Below are 24,100 nucleotides of genomic sequence, written 5' to 3'. Positions count from 1 at the left end.
CAATTAATGAACATGTTTGTACATTTTATTTTATTTTAAAAACACATTTCCAACCTAAACACTTGAAACAAAATATGATAATCATGAATATGTCATTGTAGATACATGTCATTAGCAGTGAATTGACACAATTTCCTATTGATTATAGGTCAATAACTTACGTAATGCCACATTTAAACTACATTGTTGTGACCTCAGGTTGAGGTCTGTCCACATGCTGATCAGTGCTGCCCTCTACAGTATTATAAGGACACTTCCAATATTCTGAGTCTAAGAAATTAGAAAAACATTTATAAAAAATAAAAATAAAATAAAAAAAGTACATGGCAAGTTTATTCTTTTTGACCACAAAGCTCCTTTTTGGCTCCCTTCAAATCAATTAAATTGAGCGGTTTGTTTAGTCATGACATCAGTTTGTAGGCCAGCATATAGAGGGCTCAATCATTTTGTGAATACAAAATAATGGTCTCACAAAAAAAGGAATCAAAATGGAAATTTTAAACGTTTCTTTGTTCCTGAGTCACTAAATTACTTGGGGAGGTGTGTTTAAGCAAAACCAAAAAAGGGAATATTTGGATGTAAAATCTTTCTTAAAAATGACATTTATTTACTTTAGATTGTATGTAGTGTATTAGCATACGACCTTAAGAGTCTTTCTGACAGTTATATTGACCTGAGACTTGCTTCTTTTAAAAAGCCATGATTGTCCATTGTGAACTGAAGCATGACTTCAACCATCATCCTCATGCGGGTGCTGGGGACAGGAAGATGTTGAAAATGACAGCAAACAAGAAGAAGGCGATGTATCCCACAATGCACATCCAGAAGCGTGGGTCCTTGAGGAGCGCTTTATCGTAGTTGGTGAAAAAAACATAACCAATGGTCATGCCTGCTACACCACCACCAATATGGGCCACAAAAGAGACCTAACAACAACAAAAAAGGAAAGTATGAAGGACCTTTCTAGTATATCATATAATGAAGTGTGAAAACTACATTCAGAGTTAATTCTTGTGGTAAGTCCTATTTATTAAGCTTGTAGTCTAAATCATTCTAGTTGAGTATTAGGTATTGTGGTTTAAATACCTGTTTAATGTATGGTTCATGATTTCTGCTATGGTCTTAAAAATGTCTCACCTTCATGGCAGTGTCATGGACAATGAACCTTCTGTAAATGGCAAATCCAACATCTGTTCCAACTGAAAACAAAACAAAAACAAGTAATGTTAATAAGTCCCAACAAAATGCTTAGTTTATCCAAACATTAATAGTAGATGTCAAAAAAGATACCAATAGTAGAGTGGAAAGTGAAAATGGACGCACCAATCAGAACAATTACCAGAATGCGAAACACTCCCACAAGTGGAATCATCTCCCTGAAATTCTATAGGAAAAAAAAAAAAACATTTTTGATTTGGGTACTTGAGTATAGTATTTTCTAAAAAATAAAAATACATTAAAAAAAATAAAAAAAAATTATATATATCTATATCCCAGCAAATATTACTGGAAAGTTACTCACCACCACAGCATTCATGAAGTAACCTCCCATGAGGGCATAAACACCACCTGAAGCACCCACAAGAGCACTGAGAGGATCAAAGATGGAGCTGGCGAGAGAGCCTGAAAGAGGATTCATACACAGACACACATTCCATGAGAATATAAAGATTTGGATCAACAGCAAAATTATAAAACAGTCTAATCTTAATATTTTTCAACTAAAACCATATTATAATCACTATATTCTCATTAATGAGTCAATGTCCAAAAGTTTTGAATGTTACCATGTTCTCACTGTCATTACTTAATTTACCCCCTTTTTATCAATTAAAAAAATAAATAATAATAATAATAATAATTTGAAATGAAAAAAAAAAAAAAACACTACAGCAAAAACCATCTAAAAAAAATCTGTATTTTTGCTATTTGGCTAAATCTAACTAATGTTGAAATAAATAAATAAATAGCATAATTTCATGTGTATAGCCACAGTTCACTTTCGGGATAAAACAGACCTGAACACAAAAGGTGCAACAATTTAGTTTAAAGCTGGATTTAAGCATTCTTAAAGTAAGAATGGTCTAAAAAACTTATTTTTCAAATTTGTTTAAACTTTATGTATATATCAATACATAATTAAAATGTAAGTATTCTGAAAAAGAAAGTATAAAAATCGAGTGTATGTAGACCTCTAACGACTGTTTTAAAGAGAGCTCATTATTTCCATTCAGTCCACCCTCTCCCTTCTGGGGTCCTTCCAAAGCCACGCCCCCAAAACACATGAACGTGCGACTCCGACAGCTGAGCTGGAAGACGCATTATTTACCTGAGACGAGCGGAGAGGAAGGAGCGCAGTGCATGTAGCATCATGTCAGAATCACATGTAATAAAAAAAATCTAACTTTATCATTATGAATATAAACAAATAAGATGTATTTTAGTAGCCTACTCACTATCAAGCTATCATATCGATATTGGTAAAGTTTAAAATATATATTTTTTGATTCGCTAACGAGCTAGTTATAACTATAAGGCAAAGCTAAAAACAGGTTGCATTGATACACGTTTTTCCATTTCCATTAGTTGCACTGTGATGAAGATGAATTTCGTGTAAGATTCATAACATATAACGTTAGGCCTACTAGCTGTTAAACATGTATTTTGTTATGTAAAGTTCCCCCCACAGCGGAGCCTTCCATGAACGCGCAGGCTAGTAAACATGCAGGGTCACCGATGACGACGGATAAGGTCGCTAGATATAAGGTTAGCAGGTTTCAATTGTTGCTTTGCACAGTGCGTGACATTTTATCTGTATGTTATGCGGCTAGAGTTTTAACACTGAGTCAATGGTCTCCGACGGGCTTGTTTATCGTCATCGGTCTTTTTCCGTTTACCTGTCTTTCTTGTATGAGCAGGTTCCACTCGAGAAATTGGCAGTTTTGGTTGTTTGTTTGTCCGCCATTAGCACAGCTGCTCGGCACACCGGCAATCTTGATTTTGAATGACGGTACGCGCTGTGCAAGAGAGGGGCGATCAGCGCGTATGCGAACTTGATTGACACTGCTAAGACACTCCTCCTGGCTCTGAAGGCATCTGATTGGTTCTTTACATTCGCACCGAATGGCAGTGATTGGTCAGAGTTTTTACTGTCCTGCAGCTGCTACAGAGGTCTGATTGTTTTCATTCCTTTTTCTGAACACATAATGTATTGACTACTCTCAGGATGGAAGGACCATTTCACCCAGTATAAAAAAAAGTGTTTCTGAACAGGATTATCTACTATAGCTTTAACTGTTTATACTGTATCTCTTACATTTTTTGTTTAAAAAATAAATACAAAAATTATGTGTATTTTGACGGTCTTTTTAATGCAATATTATGTGAAACAATATGCATTTACAGAATAAACATTGTTACTTTAGAGTTGTCACATAACTTTCAGTAACTGGAATGCAATATTTGTTTGGATTGCAAACAATGTGAGATATTGTATACTGTATCCCAGTAAGAACTACTGAAATACACAAACCTACCTGCAAGGACTCCAGCCATATAGACCATGCCCACTTCAAAACCCTTATGCACCAGCTCCAGGGGAATGCCAAGAAGCAGCTGCATTAACAGGTTTCCCAAGATATGCTCCACCCTAATTGAAGAAAAATGGTCATATATATTAAAGGTAGGCAATTTCGGAGAGGCTACCAATGGCAAGCTAGCTTTGAAAGCATAAGATCCCACCCTCCCTTTAGAGCGCTGTCCAAAGCCACGCCTCCTCCAAAACACATGAAAGCTCAAAGCCAAAGCAGGGTCTGCAAACCGTCACGAGACGAGAGACGGCGTTAAACTACCTCAAGTTTCAAAGCACATAACTTTACCATATCATAATGAACATAAACAACTTAAAGAGCCCTGACTTGTACCACCTGACGGCTGCAGATTCATTTAAACATTGGTAGTGTTGACATTGAAACGCAAAATTCCGAGGACGGAAGTAGAACATCACAGGTTGCCATCTATTAATTACAGCAATGACATAGCGTGAACGCAGCATAAGCTCGTTGTTTTTGTTCAGGAGGAATTGTAAAAGGTGGCTGCTGGTTGTTTGCGGCGCTCTGTGACTGTCTGTCTACAACTCTGCATAGCCTTACAGAAATCGCTGATGACGTGTGATGTCTGCGCGAGCAGGGTGTGCGGATGTATGGAAATACACGTTGATGAGCAGGTAGGACATCCTATATTGCATTCGGACCAAATGAAATGATTGGACAAACATATTTTGGTTCTGAGACTTCCACAGAAGATAGGCCTATATGTAAATTATCTATTATTGTTGGACATCAGGATGTGAAAGATTTTTAAGTCAACAGTATAACAAAAAGTGTTTATGAATAGGATTGCCTACCCTACCTTTAAATACCAATAATGTAATAACTAAGACGTCTGATCCAGAAATCAGCTTGATTTGTCATTCTACGGTAGAACAGGAGTTTAATAAACGTCACTAAAATTAACTTTTATTATTTCATTCATTCAGGGTGACAAGGGGCCAAATAAATAGTTTTCATTGTAATTTTAAAATGAAGAAAAGAATCAAAAATCACCTTACCCGGCATGTACAAACATGTAGGAGAGAAACCGCCATGCTTCCTCGCGTTGTTCAGGCTTATAGGTAAGAGGACTCTCCCAGATCCCTGTACCTAGGGTTATCCACTGCTTCTGAGGCTTCCAAACCGCATAGTAGATAAACACTCCTAACTGTCAAAGATTGAAAAGAGTTTTGAGAGACAAGACCTAAAGTCTTCATTATGCAAGTCGCCAGAAAGCACTGTCAAAAATAAAGGCCTTCTCAAATGCCTTCATTTCTAGCAAAGATGTTGGTTTAGCAGTATTTAACTCATATTTAGGGACATCATTTTAGTAAAAAAAAATAAATTAAAGTATAGTAGCCTAAGTAAAAAAAAAAAGAATAAAGAAAAAGACAATTTTAGTAAAAATTATTGTATATAAAAAATAAAAATAAAAGACTCTTTCTAATGGAAGGTCTCAAAAGTTTATTCATTTCCAAGACACTTATTTTCAGTGACTAGGTCTATTTTAAGGAATGTCTACGGAAACAAGGATGAATCTGGCTTTTCAAACACTTTGGCTAAGACTTGCCATACAGAAATGGAAAAGTGGAAAGCAAACCTCAAAAGAATCTCAGTTCTTTCATAGTGACACATCCCAACTAAAACATTCACAAATGAATGGAAATGTACTGGTTGCTGCAAGTTTTTATAAAGAATGAGCATTTATACTAATAGTATGAATGTTAATTCATTAATTAAACCAGTCTAAACAGTTTTCTGGTCTTACAGTATTGCAGTATCTGGTCACAAAGCCTAGTCTGTTGGCTGGTTTTAAAGGAGTTTTTATATGATTGGCCAATAGATCAGATAAACCAGCTAAAGACCAGCTTGGCCAGGCTAGGAGACCATCTTAAACCAGCAAATTTTAACTGGTTCAAGCTGGTGTGTGAGCAAGTAAACAGTTCAATTTATCAGATAGCCAGAAAGATCAAATTCCAGTGGTGCAAAGGTTGATGTTTCGCTAAAAAAAAAAAACATTTGATCGTACCTCCGCTAAACTGATGAGGATGATGAAGATTGGTGGCGGACAGCAGTTCGCTCGTTCCAAATACGTCTCCCGTAACTCCTCTGGAAGCATCCATTTAGAAACATTCGAATGAATTTGTTCTACCCTGCGACGACTCCTCTTCGGATTTGCTCGATTATCACCTTCTTCATCCCTCTGCACGGGAAAAGTGTCTTGCTCTTCGATGTCATTATCGCCCATTTCTCTTAAAAATGCAAATCAGAAGGGTCGTTTTTTGGATTAGCCTAATTGACAATGAACCAAATAAATTAAAGTTTTTAATAATTTCATTAGGCTATCAGAAAAGTTTTTAGTAGGCTAATCTTTGCAATTGCAACAAAGCAAATTTGAAAGAAATCTTAAATGTATTTCAAAGCTATTTAGATTTCAGCTGCACATGCTTTTTCAGAACTCTCTTCCGGAGTTATTGGCTCTTCCTGCATAAACAAACTCATCCTGTATGGAATTATTTAAGTAGTGGGCTAGCCTATATAGGCTACTTTTCATTTTAGAAACTTTCTGAGAGAAAAAAAAAATCTCTTGTGAGAGTGATTAATACACTGGGTGCTTGTTATGCCCGAAACTCTTTTGAATAGATAATTTGCAAACATTAACTCAACTTACCCTTTCTTCTGATCCACCACCACCTCTCACGCGAGTACAAGAGATTTATCTAAGAGCGCGCGCCGACCAGAGTTCATTAATGTTGTTGGTTATTTGAAATTATGATAATAAAGTAATAAAGTCTGTTTTAAAAATAGTAAGATAAACAAAAATAGTTGTGTGACCACCACGGACTACAAGACGCTCTCCCTGGACGATAATTACAGGCTTTCATCCAGCTTTTCCGGTTCCAGTCTTCCTTCCTCTTGTTCCTAACTAAAAGGTCTGCAGTGCAGGATCGTTTTGCTTACCTTTGAGCAACAAAAAAAAGCAACCTCTGACCCGTCAAAGTATAGTAACGTTAGACTCTTTACCTGAGCTTCCGCAAACCGCCACACCTGAAGTCACGTGATGCAATTAACTGTTTTAAACGTTTCGTCCAAATGATAATACACGCAACAACAACAAAAAGATACAGTCTAAACACTTACAATTAACCAACCATAAATAGACAACATTTTTGAAAATACATAAAACTTATTCAACGAGAATGGTAGCATGCTTTATGAGCACTAGATGTCGCCATTTCCAGTACAATCTACATTCAGGTTTCTTAAAGAGATAATTCAGACAAATTAAAATTCTGCTCATACTCGTTTTAAAACCTGTATCAGGTCCCTTCTGCAGAAAACAAAAAATGTTTTTTCTTTTATGGTTTTCCATTTTAATATATTTAAAAAATGTAATATTCCTTTGATGGCAAAGCTGAATCTTCAGTGTCACATGATGACCATTCAGAAATCATTCTAATGTGCTGATTTGGAACACAAGAAACGCTTATCAATATTAAACAGTTGTGCTGTGGAAATCATGTAACGTTTTTTCAAGAATCTTTCATTAATGGTTCAACTGAAAAGCATTCATTTGAAATAGTACATTATGTTTAGTTAAAAAATATTCTAAGTCCTAGTCATTTTTTCTATGTAATGACAATAAATGGTGACCACATCTTGACAAGCCTTTAAAAATAATAATAGTCATTTACATGCAGCATACACTATATTCCAAGTCTTCTAGGGCAATTCAAAAGCTTTATACGAGGAACAGAATTATAAATGTTATTCACTGATAATCTTTACATCCAGTGAGCTATTAATGAAACACTCAAACGCTACAAGAATTACATTTCAGTTAAAAATTACTTTAATTTCTCTCTCACACACAAGGCTAAACTAGGACATTATTAAAATGTATTTTTGTGTTCCAAAGCAGAAAGCCAGAAGTGGACATTCTGTCTTTAGTTACTCATTCATGCATTTCCAAACACTTGGGATGCAACACAAACCTATGCAATTTCATTCCAAATTATTTGCAAGAAAAAACAATCAATTCAAATGATGACTTATCACAGATCTTTTATTTGTCAAAAAAGAAAAAAAGTTGGAGTTAAAAAACAGACTGAAGGATAGAGGGAGAGTCTGGTATATCTGCTGCAGGTCAGTCACATTACATTAAACAGAGAGAGATCGCATCAGCCAAGCTTTTTTACAGCGGTAGTTTGACATTTCCCACAAATTCTTAGAGATTAAACTTCCTTAGAATGCATCTAGATATGCATGTTTGGAGTTGGGCCATCAGTAACAGTTCAGCAATAAAAATGAGTTAAATGTGGATAGACCATGGCACCCAAGCAGTTTAAAGGGGGGAAAAAAGATTCAAAAGTGGAAGGAGGAAATTTCAAATGAAACGAAGGGGGCCGGTTCTATAGTAACCAGCTGCTGAGGGGTGGCTAGAACCATCTATAATGTTCTTCAAGACACATCTGAAAATAAAGAGACCATAATCAGCATTTGGACCAACTGAAATCAGCTCAATTATTTTTAACTGCAACAAACAAATCATTTATGACAGAATGTTAATTGCTTGCTTATAGAGGAAGTTAGTATACTTACAGCTTGCAGGCCTGGCGCCATATCTTCGCATAATCTGATCCTGTGTGAATTTCACGAAGGACTCATATTGTTCTTAAGGGGAAAAGGAAGAGAAACGGCATGTTAAAAACACAATTCAGCCATAAACATAAGAGTGGTGAAACCAGAAAACATGACAATGTAGCAATTTTACAAATAAATACAAATTAATATTGACACTAATAAAAAGAAATAGACCTCAAGTAGCTCGATAAAGCTAACACCCCACTGTGTGGCATCTGCAATTTGTTGTACCTGCAAGCTTTGTGTTCAGTATCTGTTCGTACTCTTCACGCATCTTCTCCTCGTGATCTTTGATAAGGCGCTCGCACAAATAGCCAACCTGCCTCAGCGTGAACAGAGGCTGATCCTTCTTCAATGATGAGGCACCTAAAAACACACACAACTCTGAATATCCATCCTTGACCATGTCACTTTACATTCAATTTGCAAAATTATCTATAGGAATCGATAAGAAGAATCGGAATAGTTCAAATTCAAATGATACCCAATCCTACTCACTTAGGCTGCATTTTTTTAATCAAAAGTATAGTAAAAACAGCATACTGTGTACAACTCAAAATAACTTCACCAGAATAAAATACACTTTTAAATATATTACAATAAAGATTCGGTCTTCAGTGTCACATGATCCTTTAGAAATTATTCTAATTTGGTTCTTAAACATTTATAATCATGATCAATGCTGAAAACAGTGCTGCTTAATATTTGTGGAAACAATGATTCTTTTAAGAACATAAAGTCCATCTTGTGTAACAAATGTCTTAGCTGCCACTTTTGATTAATTTAATAGATCCTTGCTGAATAAAAGTAAAATTATTTTTTAACAAAATCTTATGGACCCCAAACTTTTGAATGGCAGCGTTTACTAAAACGCTTGAGCCACGCCAAGCACTTTTTACAACTTACAATTTCCATTTGAAGAAAAATCATCAGTAAAGAATCTTAGCTGTTGATTTTAAAGTGCTCACAGCTTTTATAAGTAATAAAAAGCATGTTTTGAGAGGTTTCCTCTCTATTGTCACCGTCATCATGGGCTCTCATCTTCATGACAATCAAAACGTTTTCTTATGGTCAAATTGTGCTTCAAAATCTATAAACCAATTTCGCTCTGTCACGTTTGCATTTTCTGCATATTCAAACTCGCCGGCATCAAGAATCAAAAAGTATTCGACATTACTGACGACAAACTCAACACACTGCATCTTCACAATGCACATTTGAAATTAAAGCCAGGAGCTCAATCTTGTTCCTGGAGAGATTCTGTCCAGCAAAAAGCAGCTCCAACCCTAATCAAATACACCTAAAGATATTCAAGAACACTTAATTACAGACAGGTGTGCTGGAACTCTGTGGAAAGGCAGATCTCCAGGAACAGGATTAGGCATCCCTGGTCTAAAAAAAGGATGATAAATGGTTTAAGAATCTCAATGGACATGGTTTTCAGTGGACTGACCTGTGGGAGAGCTGGGGGAGGTAAGGGCGGGACTGGAGCTCTGGATATCAGTGGAGCTGCAGGGTTCAGTCTGGTTGAAGGCCCCTTCTAACTGCCGTCGCCTCTGATAACGGCTGTACTCCTGACGAATGTTCTGGAAGATCTGTTCTGTTGGGGTCAAAGGAAGACAAATCGAGAGAAAGTTGTTAATTCAGCTTACATTTAAAATAAAATAATAAAAGACTTCCCCAGGGGTGTGCACAGTCGAATATTCAATCTAATTATTATTTGAAAAATAAAAATGCTATTCAAATTTTGCTACATGTTGCTTTGCTGGCCGTAAATGCAGTGAAATCCTAAGCATGCAAACTAAAACTCAGTTATAACTGAATGCACTAGGTGGAGCTGTGGAGCTTGTTAACAAGTTGATTGTATTTGATCACAGAATACCGTCATCTGCCTTCAAGCACAGCGAAGTTTGGAATTACTACTTTTTACCAAATGACCGTACAAAACTTTTGATCAAATGGATCAACGTGTGGAAACATTGTCAGGTGAAACAGTTATCATTAGGGCGGTCACAAATTAAATTTGTCTGACAACCAATAGCGATTGTGCCGATTAATTGTCTGTTTTAGGGCTTTGTCATGCATTTTTTGTGTGCTTCGTTCCTTAAATAATTGTGATTAATTACATTTTTTGTAAATTATCATTTTGCAGTATAAGACTACAGTTAACGCCATAATTTATTCAATTCAGTAAATAACTGAAATGTATTACAAAAAACTGGCCAATCACAGAAAAGGCTATAAATGTCTCTTTTTTATACACACATATATTAGGGGTGTAATGGTTCTCTGTAAAAAAAAAAATAATAATTTTGAACATACCGTTCTCCACGCACTAGAACAGCGGTTCATCTTAATCTGACGACGTATCTATAATATGTTTTATTGAAAACGCATTAAACAGTTTTATGCTAATGCATGTTTCTGTCGATGGATAAACATTCTGGGTTCCCAATACATTACAACAATGATAAAAAAATAAAATTAAAATGTGGACAAAACAGTTACTCTTTGTTCATTGCGAGAGCCGTATTCTCGAATATGCCCACTCATTTATGCCGTCATCACACCAAAGTTTTGCCAAAGCAAACTTTTCAGGGAAATTTATCTCTGCAAACACCTTAAAACTACCAATTGGTCCGTGGCAATTATGTAATTGGTAAGTGTAGTCTGGGAAATCTTATTGGTGGAAGACTGATTCTGTTCTGCACATCAAGGTCAGAAATGAGTAAAAACCATGAACACTGGAGAGCTTAAATGAAGTAGAAATTAAGTTGTAATTCTAATTGAAAGTGACCCTGACAATATTTTTCTCTCTTTAATACTGTAAAGATGCTTGCATTAAAGAAATATATTGTATGAAGTGCTATAAATAAACGTGACTATTTAACTGCAGAATTGCCGAGCTTGTGCAAACATGTCCACACTGCCATTATCAGATGCTTTCTTTACCCTGGTTTTCACACTGCTGTTATTTTTGTAGTGTTAATTTTGTTATTGAGAGGAAAGCATGCAGCACATTTACATATTCATCTAAAAGTCGCTCTCAGCAGCACGGGAAGTGTTGGGATGTTCCGTAACAGTGCACCTCTGCTCAAGTACTTTAACATCTTTTTGCCCCCCAAGGAAAGGGCAAAAAAAAAAAGAATATTGGGGCCTATTTTCAATCATCTTGAATGAGGAAGAAAAACAACAGCAATCACTGTCTTAACTTAAGCAGGCGCACACAATACACAGAGGATATCCTGCTTCCAGTATGGGTCCCATGACGAATAGTGTGAAGAAATAAGTTTCACTTCAGTTTTACAATCAGCCACATTGGTACACTGACAACGTCACTAACACACGCTACATTAGGGGGAAAATGGGATGCAGGTTAGTTTCATTTGGCTTTGTGGAGGGTCAGGCTTATTTCTGGTAACCGAATCTGGGTGACGGGACTGCAATGCGGAGGGCAGCAATGCAACAAGGAACCTCCAGAGTCCCTTTATAGAAAAACTGGGTTGAGTTTAGTCCCCTGTCCAAATCTTTAACACCAGCAGATGACTCTAAATTGATTAGAAACCTGCATGACTTCCATGAGCTAAACTCTTTAAAATGATCTTCTATGATCATCTTAATTCATCACAAAAATGAGTATTTAGAGGTTGATCGTCTCAGCTTCCTGAATGTAGGTCATTTAAAGCTTCAAGGGTGGACAAACACAAGGGCACATCTATCTGCTGCACCTGCATCACTTATCTTGGGTGTGGAGCTCAGAGTTTCCCCCCTTCAACTAACTAAAGGACAGGAAAAAAGGGTCAAAACCATAGACTGTAAAAAATATGGATGTAGTGTTTATGACGTCACCCGTAGGTTTCTGAAGAGCATTTTTAAGCCAAAAGTGGGCGGAGTCAGCCATCGCCATCTTGGCAGTGCGATACCGCGTGTCACTCCTGAATAACCGAAAATGGGCAAAGAGGCGGGACGTGGGTGGAGCTGAGGTGCCTGGTTGCTGAAGCCACGCCCACCTAGCTCAGCGTGATCAAGTTAGCTCAGTACTATTGCAAGGGCTGTGCCAAGTGTACAGGACCTCGCGCTAAAGTGACGGATGACTTGATGTAAAGCCAATAGTTAAAGTTAATTGCCCTTCGAAATATTATAATAGATAAAAGATATCGCTAAAAGTGAGACTGTATCGTGATGCTGTATTATTCTGCTAGTTAAATATGTATTATGCAGTAACTTGCAATATTGCTCTGAGCGTGTAACAGTGATTCATGCCATGTCAGGCAGCGTCGCACGACAGGTTCGTAGAGAGCTTTATTCAGTACATTTTAAATTCTGGTTTTGGCCGCCTCTCAAATGGGTCAAACCATAGATATTACCTAAGAAGTTCAAGTAAATGCGCTAGAAATCCATGCTCATTTAAGGATGTGCATTTATTGCATGGACTAAGAAAGCACCGACACCTGCAGGATTTCATCTGACGGTACATAAGCATATATAAATCTATCTGTTCTGTAAGAGTAGCGGTACCGCAGAACGAGTGTAGCCTCTATATCTATAGACGTTTTTAAATATGAAAACTCCAGAAAAAAAAAAGAAGAAATTGTCAGACATCCATGAGTGCCTGTTCACATAGAAATCCAACTGAAATACAGCGCTGTTGTTCTCTCGATACTCGTTAAACGACGGAATCCAAAGGCGTGGGCGAAGGTATAATGGGTGTATTAAATTGAATGAAATAATCCCCCCCCCCCCCCCCCCCCCCCCCAAAAAAAAAAGTACACACGACAGAGATGCCACGTTCAGCTGTTAAAATAAGCTGAGGTGACATGACGGCAAATAGCAGACAAACTGCTAGAAGTGGCAGCAGCAATCCACCTGTCACTCAAGTGGCCATGCCCTTAATTATACAGAACTTTAAGGCTTAATATAATTTAAACGGATGAGTTATAAAACAAATTCACCCCCCTCACAGTTTTCATGATGGGCAAAATTAGGCTAGCTATATAGACCAAAACCAATTTTTGTATCAGACAGTAAAAAAACAAATTTGGGCATTATAACATGAGCTTACCTCATGATTCAATTACGATTCAGAGGGTAACGATTCAATTTTAAAACAATTCTCGATGCATCTTCAATTCTTTTATTAACAATTAATCAATACAATACAAAACTGTTATTTTATCTTTTTTTTATTACAAATAAGAACAAATATGCAAATAACAAACAGTAGAACAAATACAATTTAGGGCTTTTCACACTGAGCTTAACCACGGGTAAAAGAACGTTTCACATGCCATCGCCAAACTTGAACAGTGTGAAACGATTCGGAGTTAGAATGTGATTACTATATGAGTCACGCTATTGGTTGTCATTGCTAAGCATATTTACGAGCTTTGGACAGTACGAATGTAACAATTTATCGTGTCAACAACATATCGCAATACAAAAATTCAACAATTTATATTGTGGATACTCACCCAAAATTGTTTACAGAGTTGTTTCAGTCAGCACGAGTAACACATTGAGATCTTTTTTGTTACTTATTACTCTTAAAGTGCGGGACGTGCTTGATGTTAAAACGTTATTTTCTCATTCATGCATGTTCTTTTCATAGAAACCGCAAGCGCAAGTGCTTTGCTTACGAAGGAAATAAGCATCTTTATAAATATAGCTTATAATAAGAGTACATTATTTACAATAAACGGTATGATATGCCTATTAAATTAGATTTTCTAAAAATCGATTCTTTTGTTTTTATGCATCAATGCGGAATCGTTCACTTCAGCATTGTGATGCATCTTAGAAACAAATACATTTCACAGCTTTATCAAGGGGTGGCATCTATCTTGATGCTAATGCATTCCAGCGAAGCAGGCAGTGTGGCTATAACCTAACAGTGCCTAAGCTTCATTGTAAACACAGGAAGTCTCCTCTGCAGTCTCATCTGATTGGTTTTTATTTGTATAAACACACAGCTTTGCATGGCCAATAAAGAGGTGTTATTGGGAAGCACAACCAAACCCAGTGTTGAGTATACCAGAACCAAAGACTCACTATTGAGTTGTAAAAGTCCTGTAATAAAGTTTTGTAACAATAGAGCAGAAGTGTCCAATCCCTGATCCTGGAGGCCCACTGTCCTGTAGAATTTAGCTCCAACCCAAATTAAACACACCTGAAACAGCTAATCAAGGTCTAACTAGGCATACTAGAAACTTCCAGGCAGGTTTGAGGCAAGTTGGAGCTAAACTCTGCAGGACAGTGGCCCTTCAGGGCAGAGTTTGGAAACCCCTACAATAGAGGAACTAACATGTTGACAACAGTGTTGCTAATCTAGATTAAAAGGCTTCAGTCCAAAACAGACTAAACAAAATTAGCCGGACTTAATGGGACATTTTTCACAAAAATGAAAATGCTTTATTTACTCATCCTCATGTTGTTACAAAGTAAACCTGTATGATTTTCTTCAGTGAAACAAGACAATATTTTGACAAAATGTCTCCGTGTTTTTGGAGCCAATGGAGTCTAATGCTATTTTGTAGCCATTCATTGCATGGCCAAAAGCAGTTCTTTTATTGTGTCCTACAGGCTGTAACAACTAATAAAATAAATAAATCGCTAATCACGTCTGCACGGAAAACATCTGCCAGTCTTTACTGCAGTGAATAACGCATTTCTATGGACACAAATCATCTGGTTGATCTAAACATGAGAATGTGTCATATTACGCGCATCAAACAAAAGCATATTTTAACACTGCTTGCCCTGTCATGTGCTTTGATGGATGTGCGTGCTGTTTAATGTGTTTGAGACGCGTTTTCCTCAATGCATAACTTATATTTCACACTTCCTAATGGCTTAGTTCACAATTATCCGTTAATGTTAGAAAATAAATGCTTGTCCTGACAGGACAGCAAGACTTCACAGCCTTTAGCAAACAAGGCAGGCAGAAGGAGTACAATAATTCTGACGTTAGATGTTAAAAGCAACATACAACAATAATTTCGTAAATTTTTTAATTAATCATGGATTTTTCCATTAAATTAACAAAAGAATGGTCTAATCTGTTATGTTATAACTAATAATTGTTAGCTGAAGCCCTACTGCAGAATAAAGTCTAAAAGGTTTTGAATAAAACAAGGGTGAGAAAAATAAGAAATTTAATTTATGGGCACTAACTCATTAAGTTCAGATCACGCAATAATCCGTTTTAGAAACAGATAGAGAAAGACACACAAACTTAGTCAATGGGCAACGCCAGACCCCTTGAATGACAGGTAAATCTGCCAATGCCTGTATCAAATGCTGCCAAATGCTGAGACTAGGTCCAACAGGTTACTTAGCAACTGTAACCTTATATGGTCAAACCAAGCAATCAATCACAGTGGCTTCCTGAGAGAGGATGGGGAGCGATTCAAGGCCCAAAAGCACAGAACAAGGATAAATCAAATACAATGGAGGTGTGGGATGAACTGGACTGGGGGAGGGGAGTGTAAGTGGGTGTAGAGTTGAGGCGCCTTATTCACTACACCGTCGAGGCTTTGAGGAGGGAATTTAAAAAACCCAAACTGGCAGGAAGTGCCCTCAAGCTAGGAGCTCAAGCCCAGGGTGTGTTCCTGCAGGGAGCTTGATTGGCTTTGTTTAGGATTTGGTGCGTTACAGACGTTAATTATTCTGAAGCAAAAAGCTTTTGTGTTTGGATGTTAGATGAGTTATCACAGCACAAACAGGGTCGAGCAACTTCAGACATAGCTTGAAATATCAGACGCTGGCTCGTAATAAGAAACTATGAGCTGCTGATGGAAGACTATTTTATGAAGATTGTATTCAAAATCAAATGTGCCTATCTAGAGACACAAACCTAAATAAGGATGATAGAGGGATGTTCTATGAAAGAATAAGGGGCATTTGGTTTTACAAAGGCAAGACTACTAAACACCAAATTGGGCTTTAAGGCCAGTCACATTCCATCCTTGCCATTTTAACAAGGGAACTGATGGGCAGGCTTGGAAACAAAGAACAAGCCCCAAAAACAAAATACAAAACCCAATGATTTTAGTGATGTTTGTCTAGCTAGTGTCATGCAAAATCCTAACCCCCTAGGACACCGAAGCAATTCTATTGGCTGAAAGAACATAAAATGTCTCTATATGGTGCCTGATTAGAAATCCTACAAAATGTACTTTGTCATTTAACTCTAAAATTATATCACAAGCTTTTTTTTAGCTCACGTTTGTTTAAACAAACGATTATTTTATTTTGTTTGTAAACCACTACTCTTATCAGCATATTTGCCAGCTAACTTGGCAAATGATACTACCCCATTAAACTGCTAGCTTAGCATAATCACACACAGGTCACTATATCACCACCAGTTAATTGTACCATTTTGATTACCTAGAAAAATATACGAGGCATTATAAATGGCAACCTCTTGGGGTCCGAGGGGGAACCTGCATCATTCAGAGTGATTAGTGAATTAGTCACCATTATGGAATATTGCAGTTTATTATAAATTATTTATCTGTGCACTTTTTTATTCATGTGTCCGCATAAGAGTTTGATTGCTGTAACAATCGGTTATCTGCAAAAATACTTACTGAATTTTCCCAGGTTGCATCCATTACTAGAGCAGTACGATAGCAGCCAAATGTTTAATGTCACGATCGTTACAATCTATTTGCATTAGTTTATATCTAGCTGGTCACTTTTACGCATTCGTTAGCCAGCAAAGTTGCACATTTAAAGCTAATGAAGTGAGAAAGCAAACTGTATGGCCATGCAGGTCATTTCAGTTCTTTATCAACAACACTAATACATATTTTGATTAGATAATCAATTCAAATAGAAGCTTATAATTTGTGAGAGACCATATACATGCATGTCTAATTTCAATGCAATGGCCTTTATATTTGGATATGGTGTCAATGCCTAGCCATCTTTAAGCATGACTGTTCGGATTTATATGAAACGGTAACACTTTACAATAAGATTCCATTTCTAACAGTAGTTGTTAGAAATATTGTTCCTTGTTAGATTATGTTAATTTCAACAATCAGCAATACATTTAAAAATTGAAAAGTTGTAGGCCTATCTGTTAACTTTAGATAAAGTACTATGAACTAACATGAATAGGCAAGGTATGATATTTAATATTTATATATTTAATGAAAAAAGTAGTCCATTTTTAAAACTCGTTTGATTAATAAGTTATCAGCCAGCGGTGTGTTTCCCAAAGCCAACTATGGTCGCAAGTTCCGTCGTTACCTATAGAGTTCAATGGAAATTGCGATCATAGTTGGCCAACAATGTTTTTGGGAAATGCACCCCATTGTGGTCCAACCTAGTTATCGTTATCAGTTATCTGTAAAATTCAATATTGGTCGACCTCTACTCATAATCTTTAAATCACAATAACTTCCCCTCCCACTTGCAATGACATCTTATCTCTGATGACGTGTTTACAGTAGTAAACAACAAACCTCTGATCCAATCGATTCCAGATGGACAAAAATCAAGTCCCACCCTACATTATTTTTCTTGTTCTTCGAGAAGCCGTTTCACTTGAATATACGTCACAATAGGAAATAACAGTAGGGCTGCCCCCTAATAGTAGACTAGACGTTAGTCATCAAGAGGCTTAGTTGGCCAAATTTTAATTAGTCAAAAAAATAAAAAAATAACCTACTACAGGAATTGGTAAAGTCACGCAGTCCAATGGACAGATCGTAATTATGGCCCTGTCCCAAATGACACACTTCATGCACTTACAATGGATGCCGCGTACGGCGTACATGTGTCCGATAAGTCCACAAGACCACAGGGTGTCCAATTTCAGGTTTCAGAAGGGTGCTCACGAGCGCCCCCCTTTGCAGTCGATATGTGCCTTCGACGCACGCTTTTGCAGAGCCCACACTGAAGCGAGCTCCGCAGCAGACTTCTTCCCGACAGTCAAAGCTGCATTACGTCACGAAAGTGCGGACTCATAGGAAGACTGTGACTGTTTAGGGTGCCATTTGAGACAAGGCCTATGTCAGGCAGGAAATGTTCACCTTTCATTCGACATCAAACATGGCTTATCTGAAACATGCAAGTAGTAGTTTAACATTAGCTACTTTACATGGCCACTCTCTCATTAATTAGAACCTAAATAAATGTGGGCTTTTATGAGGCGCATATCCAAGTGATCGTGCGGAAGCTAAATTAGTACAGCACTTCCTGCATGACATGTTTACTTAACATGCATTTCTCTATATGAGAGTCTGCGTCGTCAACTTCACAGTTGCTGCCGAAAGGGACTTAGTGGTTTAGTCTACCTCTAATGTAGAACAATGTAACATAGAATATCATCTCAACCCTGAAACTCAAATCATCATAAACGTGCAACTAGTCGACTAATGGCTTAAAGGGATAGTTCACCCAAAAATGAAAATTCTATCATTGTTTACTCACCCTCAAGTTGTTCCAAACCTGTAAGAGTTTCTTTGTTCTGCTGAACACAAAGGAAGATATTTGGAAAAATGTTTGTAACCAAACAGATCTCAGTCCCCATTGACTACCATAGTATATATTTTTCCTACTATGGAAGTCAATGGGGACCGAGATCTGTTGATTACAAACATTCTTCCAAATATCTTCCTTTGTGTTCAGCAGAACAAAGAAACTCATACAGGTTTGGAACAACTTGAGGGTGAGTAAATGATGACAGAATTTTCATTTTTGGGTGAACTATCCCTTTAAATGAAGGACTAGCCTATTAGTTGACTAGAAAAATCTTTAGTCAGGGGCAGAACTATATAAAAGACCACTGCAACTTCCATTTAATGCCTGTTCTGTTTCTAATCTGCTTGTCACTGGAAAAAGTCGAACAATATTTTCATGTTTTCTGCATTCGCTATGCATTTCAAACAACACTAAATACAAGAGTACGAGATGAGAACGAGTTATGGATTCTTCCCCCTGCTATTCACTGTCACTTAGTGAATTTGTGAGTGCCACCAAGTTGTAGTTATATGTAAGAGCAGTGCAAAGGAAAATAGATTAAGAGATCTGTTAAAAATTAAAAAAATTATTTAAAAAAACAGACAGCTTATAACCGTTGGTCTGAACATATGTATAGCACCTAATTTTCATCTTGGAGTTACCAGGCCTTTAATCTGAATCACCAAAAAGAAATACAACGATTGTTAATGGAATTGGAATCATTAAAAATCAGAAACTAAATCAGTATAATATGTTCTAAATCCTACTAATGAGGATGCAAACTCAGTGTCTGTAATTAAGAAATAAACGATGATGTCAAAGTGATAGGTTGCTCTGAACTTTACTTTTGTAATTTGTCACTCCTAGTTTCCCCATTTATTCAATGTGGCGTCTTTGATTTTTTGTATGTATTTTTTTTACTTGCGATAAAAGCTGTAACGTTAGCCGTTTTACAAGCTCTAAACAGCAGGATTTGGGCTGGTTCGTCAAGGGGTCCAAAAATTTAGGATAAAAGCAGTACAAGTAACGTTACACAGACAGACTAACGTTACATTAAATGCGCACGGCTTTAACGAAATTATCAATGTTACATTTCAAATTACTGGAAGTTTGTTTGACGCGGAAACATTTAGCCTGGGTTATTTTATGTATATATGCACACATAATATGAACACTTGTGTTTTTAAATAATATTGTTAAATCAAAAATAAATAACGCCAATCCACCCTTTGCGCACATACCCACCTTTCCTCTTTGTTTGGACATACTGGTTCAATCCTGCTGGTAAACTATAACTGGCTCAACGCAGAGATAAACGTTCACCATCCAGACCAGAGCCGGGCGTTTGTAGAAAAACATTGTCGTGTGTATTGTTTTCGGTTGTAATGGTCGATGGCTATGTGTGTGTTCACACTAAGCCATGGGAGTTAAATGAAGCTCTGTGTCAGCTAGTCTGTATTAGCGGCCGCTTTCAGCCTAGCTAGTCGAGCTCAAAACAGCTATTCATCCAAACTGCATAATTACCGGTAACTACAGTCCATACCAACTACCCACCACAACCATACCATCCATTAAGAAACGGCATTACACATTCAAATCGTTACTCAAAGCAGATTGGTGGGGGGATTAAATTAACGGACTGTCGAAATTCAAAAATCCACTAGCTGGTTAGCTGAGATTAAACAACCCCCATTCCCCTCCTCCATGTCAAACAAACCGACGTTAAATGGCGAGAATCATGCATTTTTTCTCACCTGGAGTTAGCCTGTGTTCTCCACCCATTGACTGGGGCGACATCGAGTGTGCCGGGCTCTCTGTTGACGGGCGAAGACCGCATCTCTGCGGGGAAGGAGTAGTCGGAGTCCCCGGTAGAGGATTGCACCTCCTTCGCTTGGGGGACTGCGGGCTGAGAAGGGCCTCAAACTCCATAGATCGCTTCAACGTCGCGCCACAAGCCATGATCGCTGATTTAATGCGACAATAAACAACAGCGGTAAAATAGCACCTTTTTTGATAATAAAATGCTCAGATTTCCTTTTCTAATTCGACTTTTTCAGGGGGTTTTATTGAGCTTCGCACGACATCGGCGGCCCCCCCTCTGTTCGCACACCGGTTTAAACACCAAGTGCCAGATTTGTAGCAAAAATGCTAAAACGACACAGCCAAGGACTGTACCATTCACGGAGAGGGGGGCGAATGTTATAAACAAGTTTATTTTTTCTCACATAAAGTTCTATCATAACTTATTATGTTTACGAAGCAACAAAACATTCATGTAGTTTAAAATATATTGCAAAAATATAAGCTATATTTTAATTTCTTTTTTACTTTATAAGTAAATCTACTACAGTGGTAATCGTCCCAACCCGTGAGTAGTGGATTATGTTAACGCCCTCTCTCAACATAGTTTCCAGTGATATGCTGCTCCAAATCAAAACGATTATTAATAATGAAAGTGATAGGGTTTATGCTTGCTATTGTATATTCCTGTATAAACAGGCCTCTTGCACCGACTTTTATGTGGATGCAGTTTGCATAGAAAAGAACACCTTTTATTATAAATGTACTTAATGTCAGATTTAATATTTTAAGAATTACGATCCTTATTATCCATCTCCCTTATGAATATTATAAATAGGTAAATATATCAAATGAATATTATGTACAATATTTGCTTAATATTATTGATGATATTTGCTCTTTTTTCGTCAGTATTTGTTTTTCTAATTTAAACAGTGTCTTTATATGCTCACTGAACTCTTTCAGTTTATTTTGGGTTAGTTATTGGATTAGTATTTGGATTTCATTCTAAGAAAAAAAAAAAACAGTTCAATTGCCACTCCTCCAACAGCGTAATCCTTATTGGTGCCTTACAATCATATGACTCTGCTCAATATTTATTGAGTTTATTTGGCCAAAGACCATATTTCTGGAGGATTTGCATGTTGGTGTTTGTTTGTGTTTGCCATCAAAGCAGTCTTTCAAATCATGAGGGAATAATTTCCTCACTGTCTCTTAACACCTCTGTTTAGACGCAGTGTGAGGTATTTGAATATTACATACACACCATATGAATATCACACACTTTTATATCCCAACATTTGTCAATTTTGACTTAATCCAATGAAAATACTGTAAAATGTAAAACATATTGGAAGCTTATAATGTAGGCCTAATTGATTACATGTATACAGTTATCTAAAGATCCTCAAACTGTGCTATTTCATCAAAAGGGTTAATAATATTCAGGAACATGTGTTTTTAATGATGTATCGGTCAGTGAATTGGTCAGATTGAAGTGTATGGTTTCTTAAACAATGTAACAGTAATTTATAGTTATGCCGTACAGTATTTTATTGAACATACAATTATAATAGTGCAAAAGACCTTAAAAGTCAATAGAAGATTACACTAAACACATTGGATTTTGCATTATTAGCAGACTCTTTCTTACCAAAGCAACATATAATAAAGTACTTAGTGTATCATAACAATTATCATCGTGATATAGTAAGACATATAGCCAAGAACTGTGATAAAGACAAAAAATGGGTATTACAGAATGTAGTGCTACAAAGCATACAATCGATCCAAAAGGGGAGGTGAAGTTTTTGCCTGTAGTCATCAATAATGCTGAAGGTATTTTGTTTCACAGTGTAATCTATATATATATTGGCATATTTTATGTTTGGGACAAAATGTAGCAAGTGATTCACCTGTTCTGAGTTCTTAAGTAGATAATTGCACTCCTGTAGAAAGGAGAAACAGTATTATACATCAAAAGCTGATCACAATAGCCACATTACTACGCACTGACCTTGTATGGTCCTTTAATTTATAAGCATGTTTTGCTCATGTTAAAGTTCTTATATAAGTATGCCAACCTTTCATATTTTCCAAACTTTACATGATATCCTGCAAATTCTTATCACAAAACAATGTAACTGCAAGGCTTACTATGATGAAGAAGAACTACATTTTGTGGAATATTTCAGCTTCTGACCAGCAAAATGGATGAAAATAATGAACAAAATATTTTATAAATAAATACAACTTTATGATGAAATGTGTATGCTGTTTTGCTGGTTGTCTACACTCTCGGAAATAGTATCTGGATTACTATCACTCACTGCCTGATCCTTTCTCTTTTTGCCAGAACCATTTTCATTTCTTATGCTATATGTGTTTCCCAAAGTATGTTCCCTGCATGCCATGCAACATTTTAACAGTGCTAACAGTTCTCCCCTCAGGTCTCGACAGCGTAGAGCGTATAGGAGCGGGTTTACACACGAGTTCACCAGGCAAAGCGTGCTACAGAAAGCAAACATTCGCTGTTGTTTATTTGTAAGGGTCACCATGACATCCACCATCATAAAGGAAAGGACAGGCAGCCAACAAACCGCGAGGATTAGGAGGATCAGACTGAAGGTACGTGCGAGCTGAATGTCCATTCGCATTCGAGCCTGTCCTTTTATGCTCGACCTTCCACACTTTGGTCCACTCATGGCTGCTTCATGCCGGTTTGCTTTCAACAGGATGAGGGCATAAGCCACTGTGATGAGGAAGAGCACCACCAGTTGCAGGCCCGTCCAGCAGGCCAGGTAGTGATGATCCACATAAGGGAAAAGACGGGAACACGGAGGATCCAACCAGGTTGTGCACCTCCAACCCATCAGAGGAAGGAATGAAATTATAATCGTTACACACCATAATAATACTATAGCGAGCTTGGCCCTTGTGCATGTCAATACCACCTTGTAATTGGAAGCCTGGTAGATGCAGAGATAACGGTCCAGTGCTGTCAGCAACAGACTTCCCACAGAGCCCGTGAAGGCCATTGTGACGCCACCCAGCTTGAACAGATAGTTATCAGCGCCGTCGTCTTTACTATAAAGATGGAAATTTAGAAAACTGATGGTGAAGAAACAGCTGGCAAAAGTGTCAGCCAGTGCCAAGCTGCTGATGAACAGGTACGATGGCCGTCCGCGCAGAGTGGCGGAGCTCGCAATGACCACCAGGACCAAAATGTTCTCCAGGAAAGTCACAGGACCAGCTAGAAAGCAAATTGAGCCAATTGCCGTCTTCTCTGGTGTGCTCAGGACCATGTAGCAATTCAGGCTGTTGCACAAGTTCGCAACTGCAACAATTCAGGAACAAAAATTATTCAAAATAATCACATTTTTAAGATAAACAGTTAATATGATTAATATGATTTTAAACAAATATTTTTAATAAGAATTATTTTAAATACATTCAAATATTTGGGGTCAGTAAGTTTTTTTAATGTTTGGTCTCTTATGCTCACCAAGACTGTGTTTATTGGTAAATACAGTAATATTGTGAAATATTATCTATTTAAGATGTAATTTATTTCTGAATTTTCAGCAGCCATT

General features: G+C 37.2%; 3 protein-coding genes across 6 annotated transcripts in view; all 3 read right to left on the bottom strand.

The window, feature by feature from the left end:
• On the bottom strand, positions 1-6,644 carry rhbdl2 (rhomboid, veinlet-like 2). 3 transcript variants are annotated; one of them, XM_084386054.1, is made up of 8 exons: positions 6,615-6,644; positions 5,620-5,842; positions 4,610-4,758; positions 3,537-3,649; positions 1,523-1,623; positions 1,324-1,384; positions 1,138-1,199; positions 1-926 (listed from the first exon to the last, which is right to left on the bottom strand). In XM_084386054.1, the coding sequence occupies exons 2-8, from the start codon at positions 5,836-5,838 to the stop codon at positions 744-746; spliced, it is 888 nt and encodes a 295-aa protein (XP_084242180.1). In that variant the 5' UTR covers positions 5,839-5,842; positions 6,615-6,644; the 3' UTR covers positions 1-743. The 3 variants fall into 3 exon arrangements, with proteins under 3 accessions (XP_084242180.1, XP_084242179.1, XP_084242181.1); XM_084386053.1 differs by having other exon boundaries at positions 6,262-6,631; XM_084386055.1 differs by lacking the exon at positions 6,615-6,644 and adding an exon at positions 6,552-6,591.
• A 994-nt stretch (positions 6,645-7,638) lies between these two features.
• Positions 7,639-20,883, bottom strand: akirin1 (akirin 1). Its single transcript, XM_084385411.1, has 5 exons — positions 20,462-20,883; positions 9,688-9,834; positions 8,466-8,600; positions 8,193-8,264; positions 7,639-8,062 (listed from the first exon to the last, which is right to left on the bottom strand). Exons 1-5 carry the CDS (start codon positions 20,664-20,666, stop codon positions 8,052-8,054), a joined length of 570 nt encoding a protein of 189 aa, XP_084241537.1. The 5' UTR covers positions 20,667-20,883; the 3' UTR covers positions 7,639-8,051.
• Positions 20,884-22,043: 1,160 nt separating this feature from the next.
• Positions 22,044-24,100, bottom strand: part of cnr2 (cannabinoid receptor 2) — a 302,290-nt gene continuing 300,233 nt past the window's right edge. For both annotated transcript variants that reach the window (XM_084385779.1, XM_084385778.1), the window contains exon 3: positions 22,044-23,844. In XM_084385779.1, the coding sequence (XP_084241905.1) occupies positions 22,763-23,844 (1,082 nt within the window). In that variant the 3' untranslated portion in view covers positions 22,044-22,762. The remainder of the gene's footprint in view (positions 23,845-24,100) is intronic.

This window comes from Rutilus rutilus (genome assembly GCF_951802725.1).
Source record: "Rutilus rutilus genome assembly, chromosome: 17".
NCBI lineage: Eukaryota > Metazoa > Chordata > Actinopteri > Cypriniformes > Leuciscidae > Rutilus > Rutilus rutilus.
Note: the sequence above shows the minus strand (reverse complement) of the source record. Positions and strands in the feature narration are given on the sequence as shown.

Excerpts from the sequence above, each read along its gene's own strand:
- rhbdl2 (XM_084386054.1), bottom strand. The coding sequence starts at position 5,838 with ATGGGCGATAATGACATCGAAGAGCAAGACACTTTTCCCGTGCAGAGG. Across the intron at positions 4,759-5,619 it reads TCCTCATCAGTTTAGCGGAG|TTAGGAGTGTTTATCTACTA; the intron begins GTACGATCAAAT and ends AATCTTTGACAG. Across the intron at positions 1,624-3,536 it reads TATGGCTGGAGTCCTTGCAG|GCTCTCTCGCCAGCTCCATC; the intron begins GTAGGTTTGTGT and ends ATCCTCTTTCAG.
- akirin1 (XM_084385411.1), bottom strand. The coding sequence starts at position 20,666 with ATGGCTTGTGGCGCGACGTTGAAGCGATCTATGGAGTTTGAGGCCCTT. Across the intron at positions 9,835-20,461 it reads AGAACACAGGCTAACTCCAG|AACAGATCTTCCAGAACATT; the intron begins GTGAGAAAAAAT and ends TGACCCCAACAG. Across the intron at positions 8,265-8,465 it reads ACTGAACACAAAGCTTGCAG|AACAATATGAGTCCTTCGTG; the intron begins GTACAACAAATT and ends TTTCCCCTTAAG.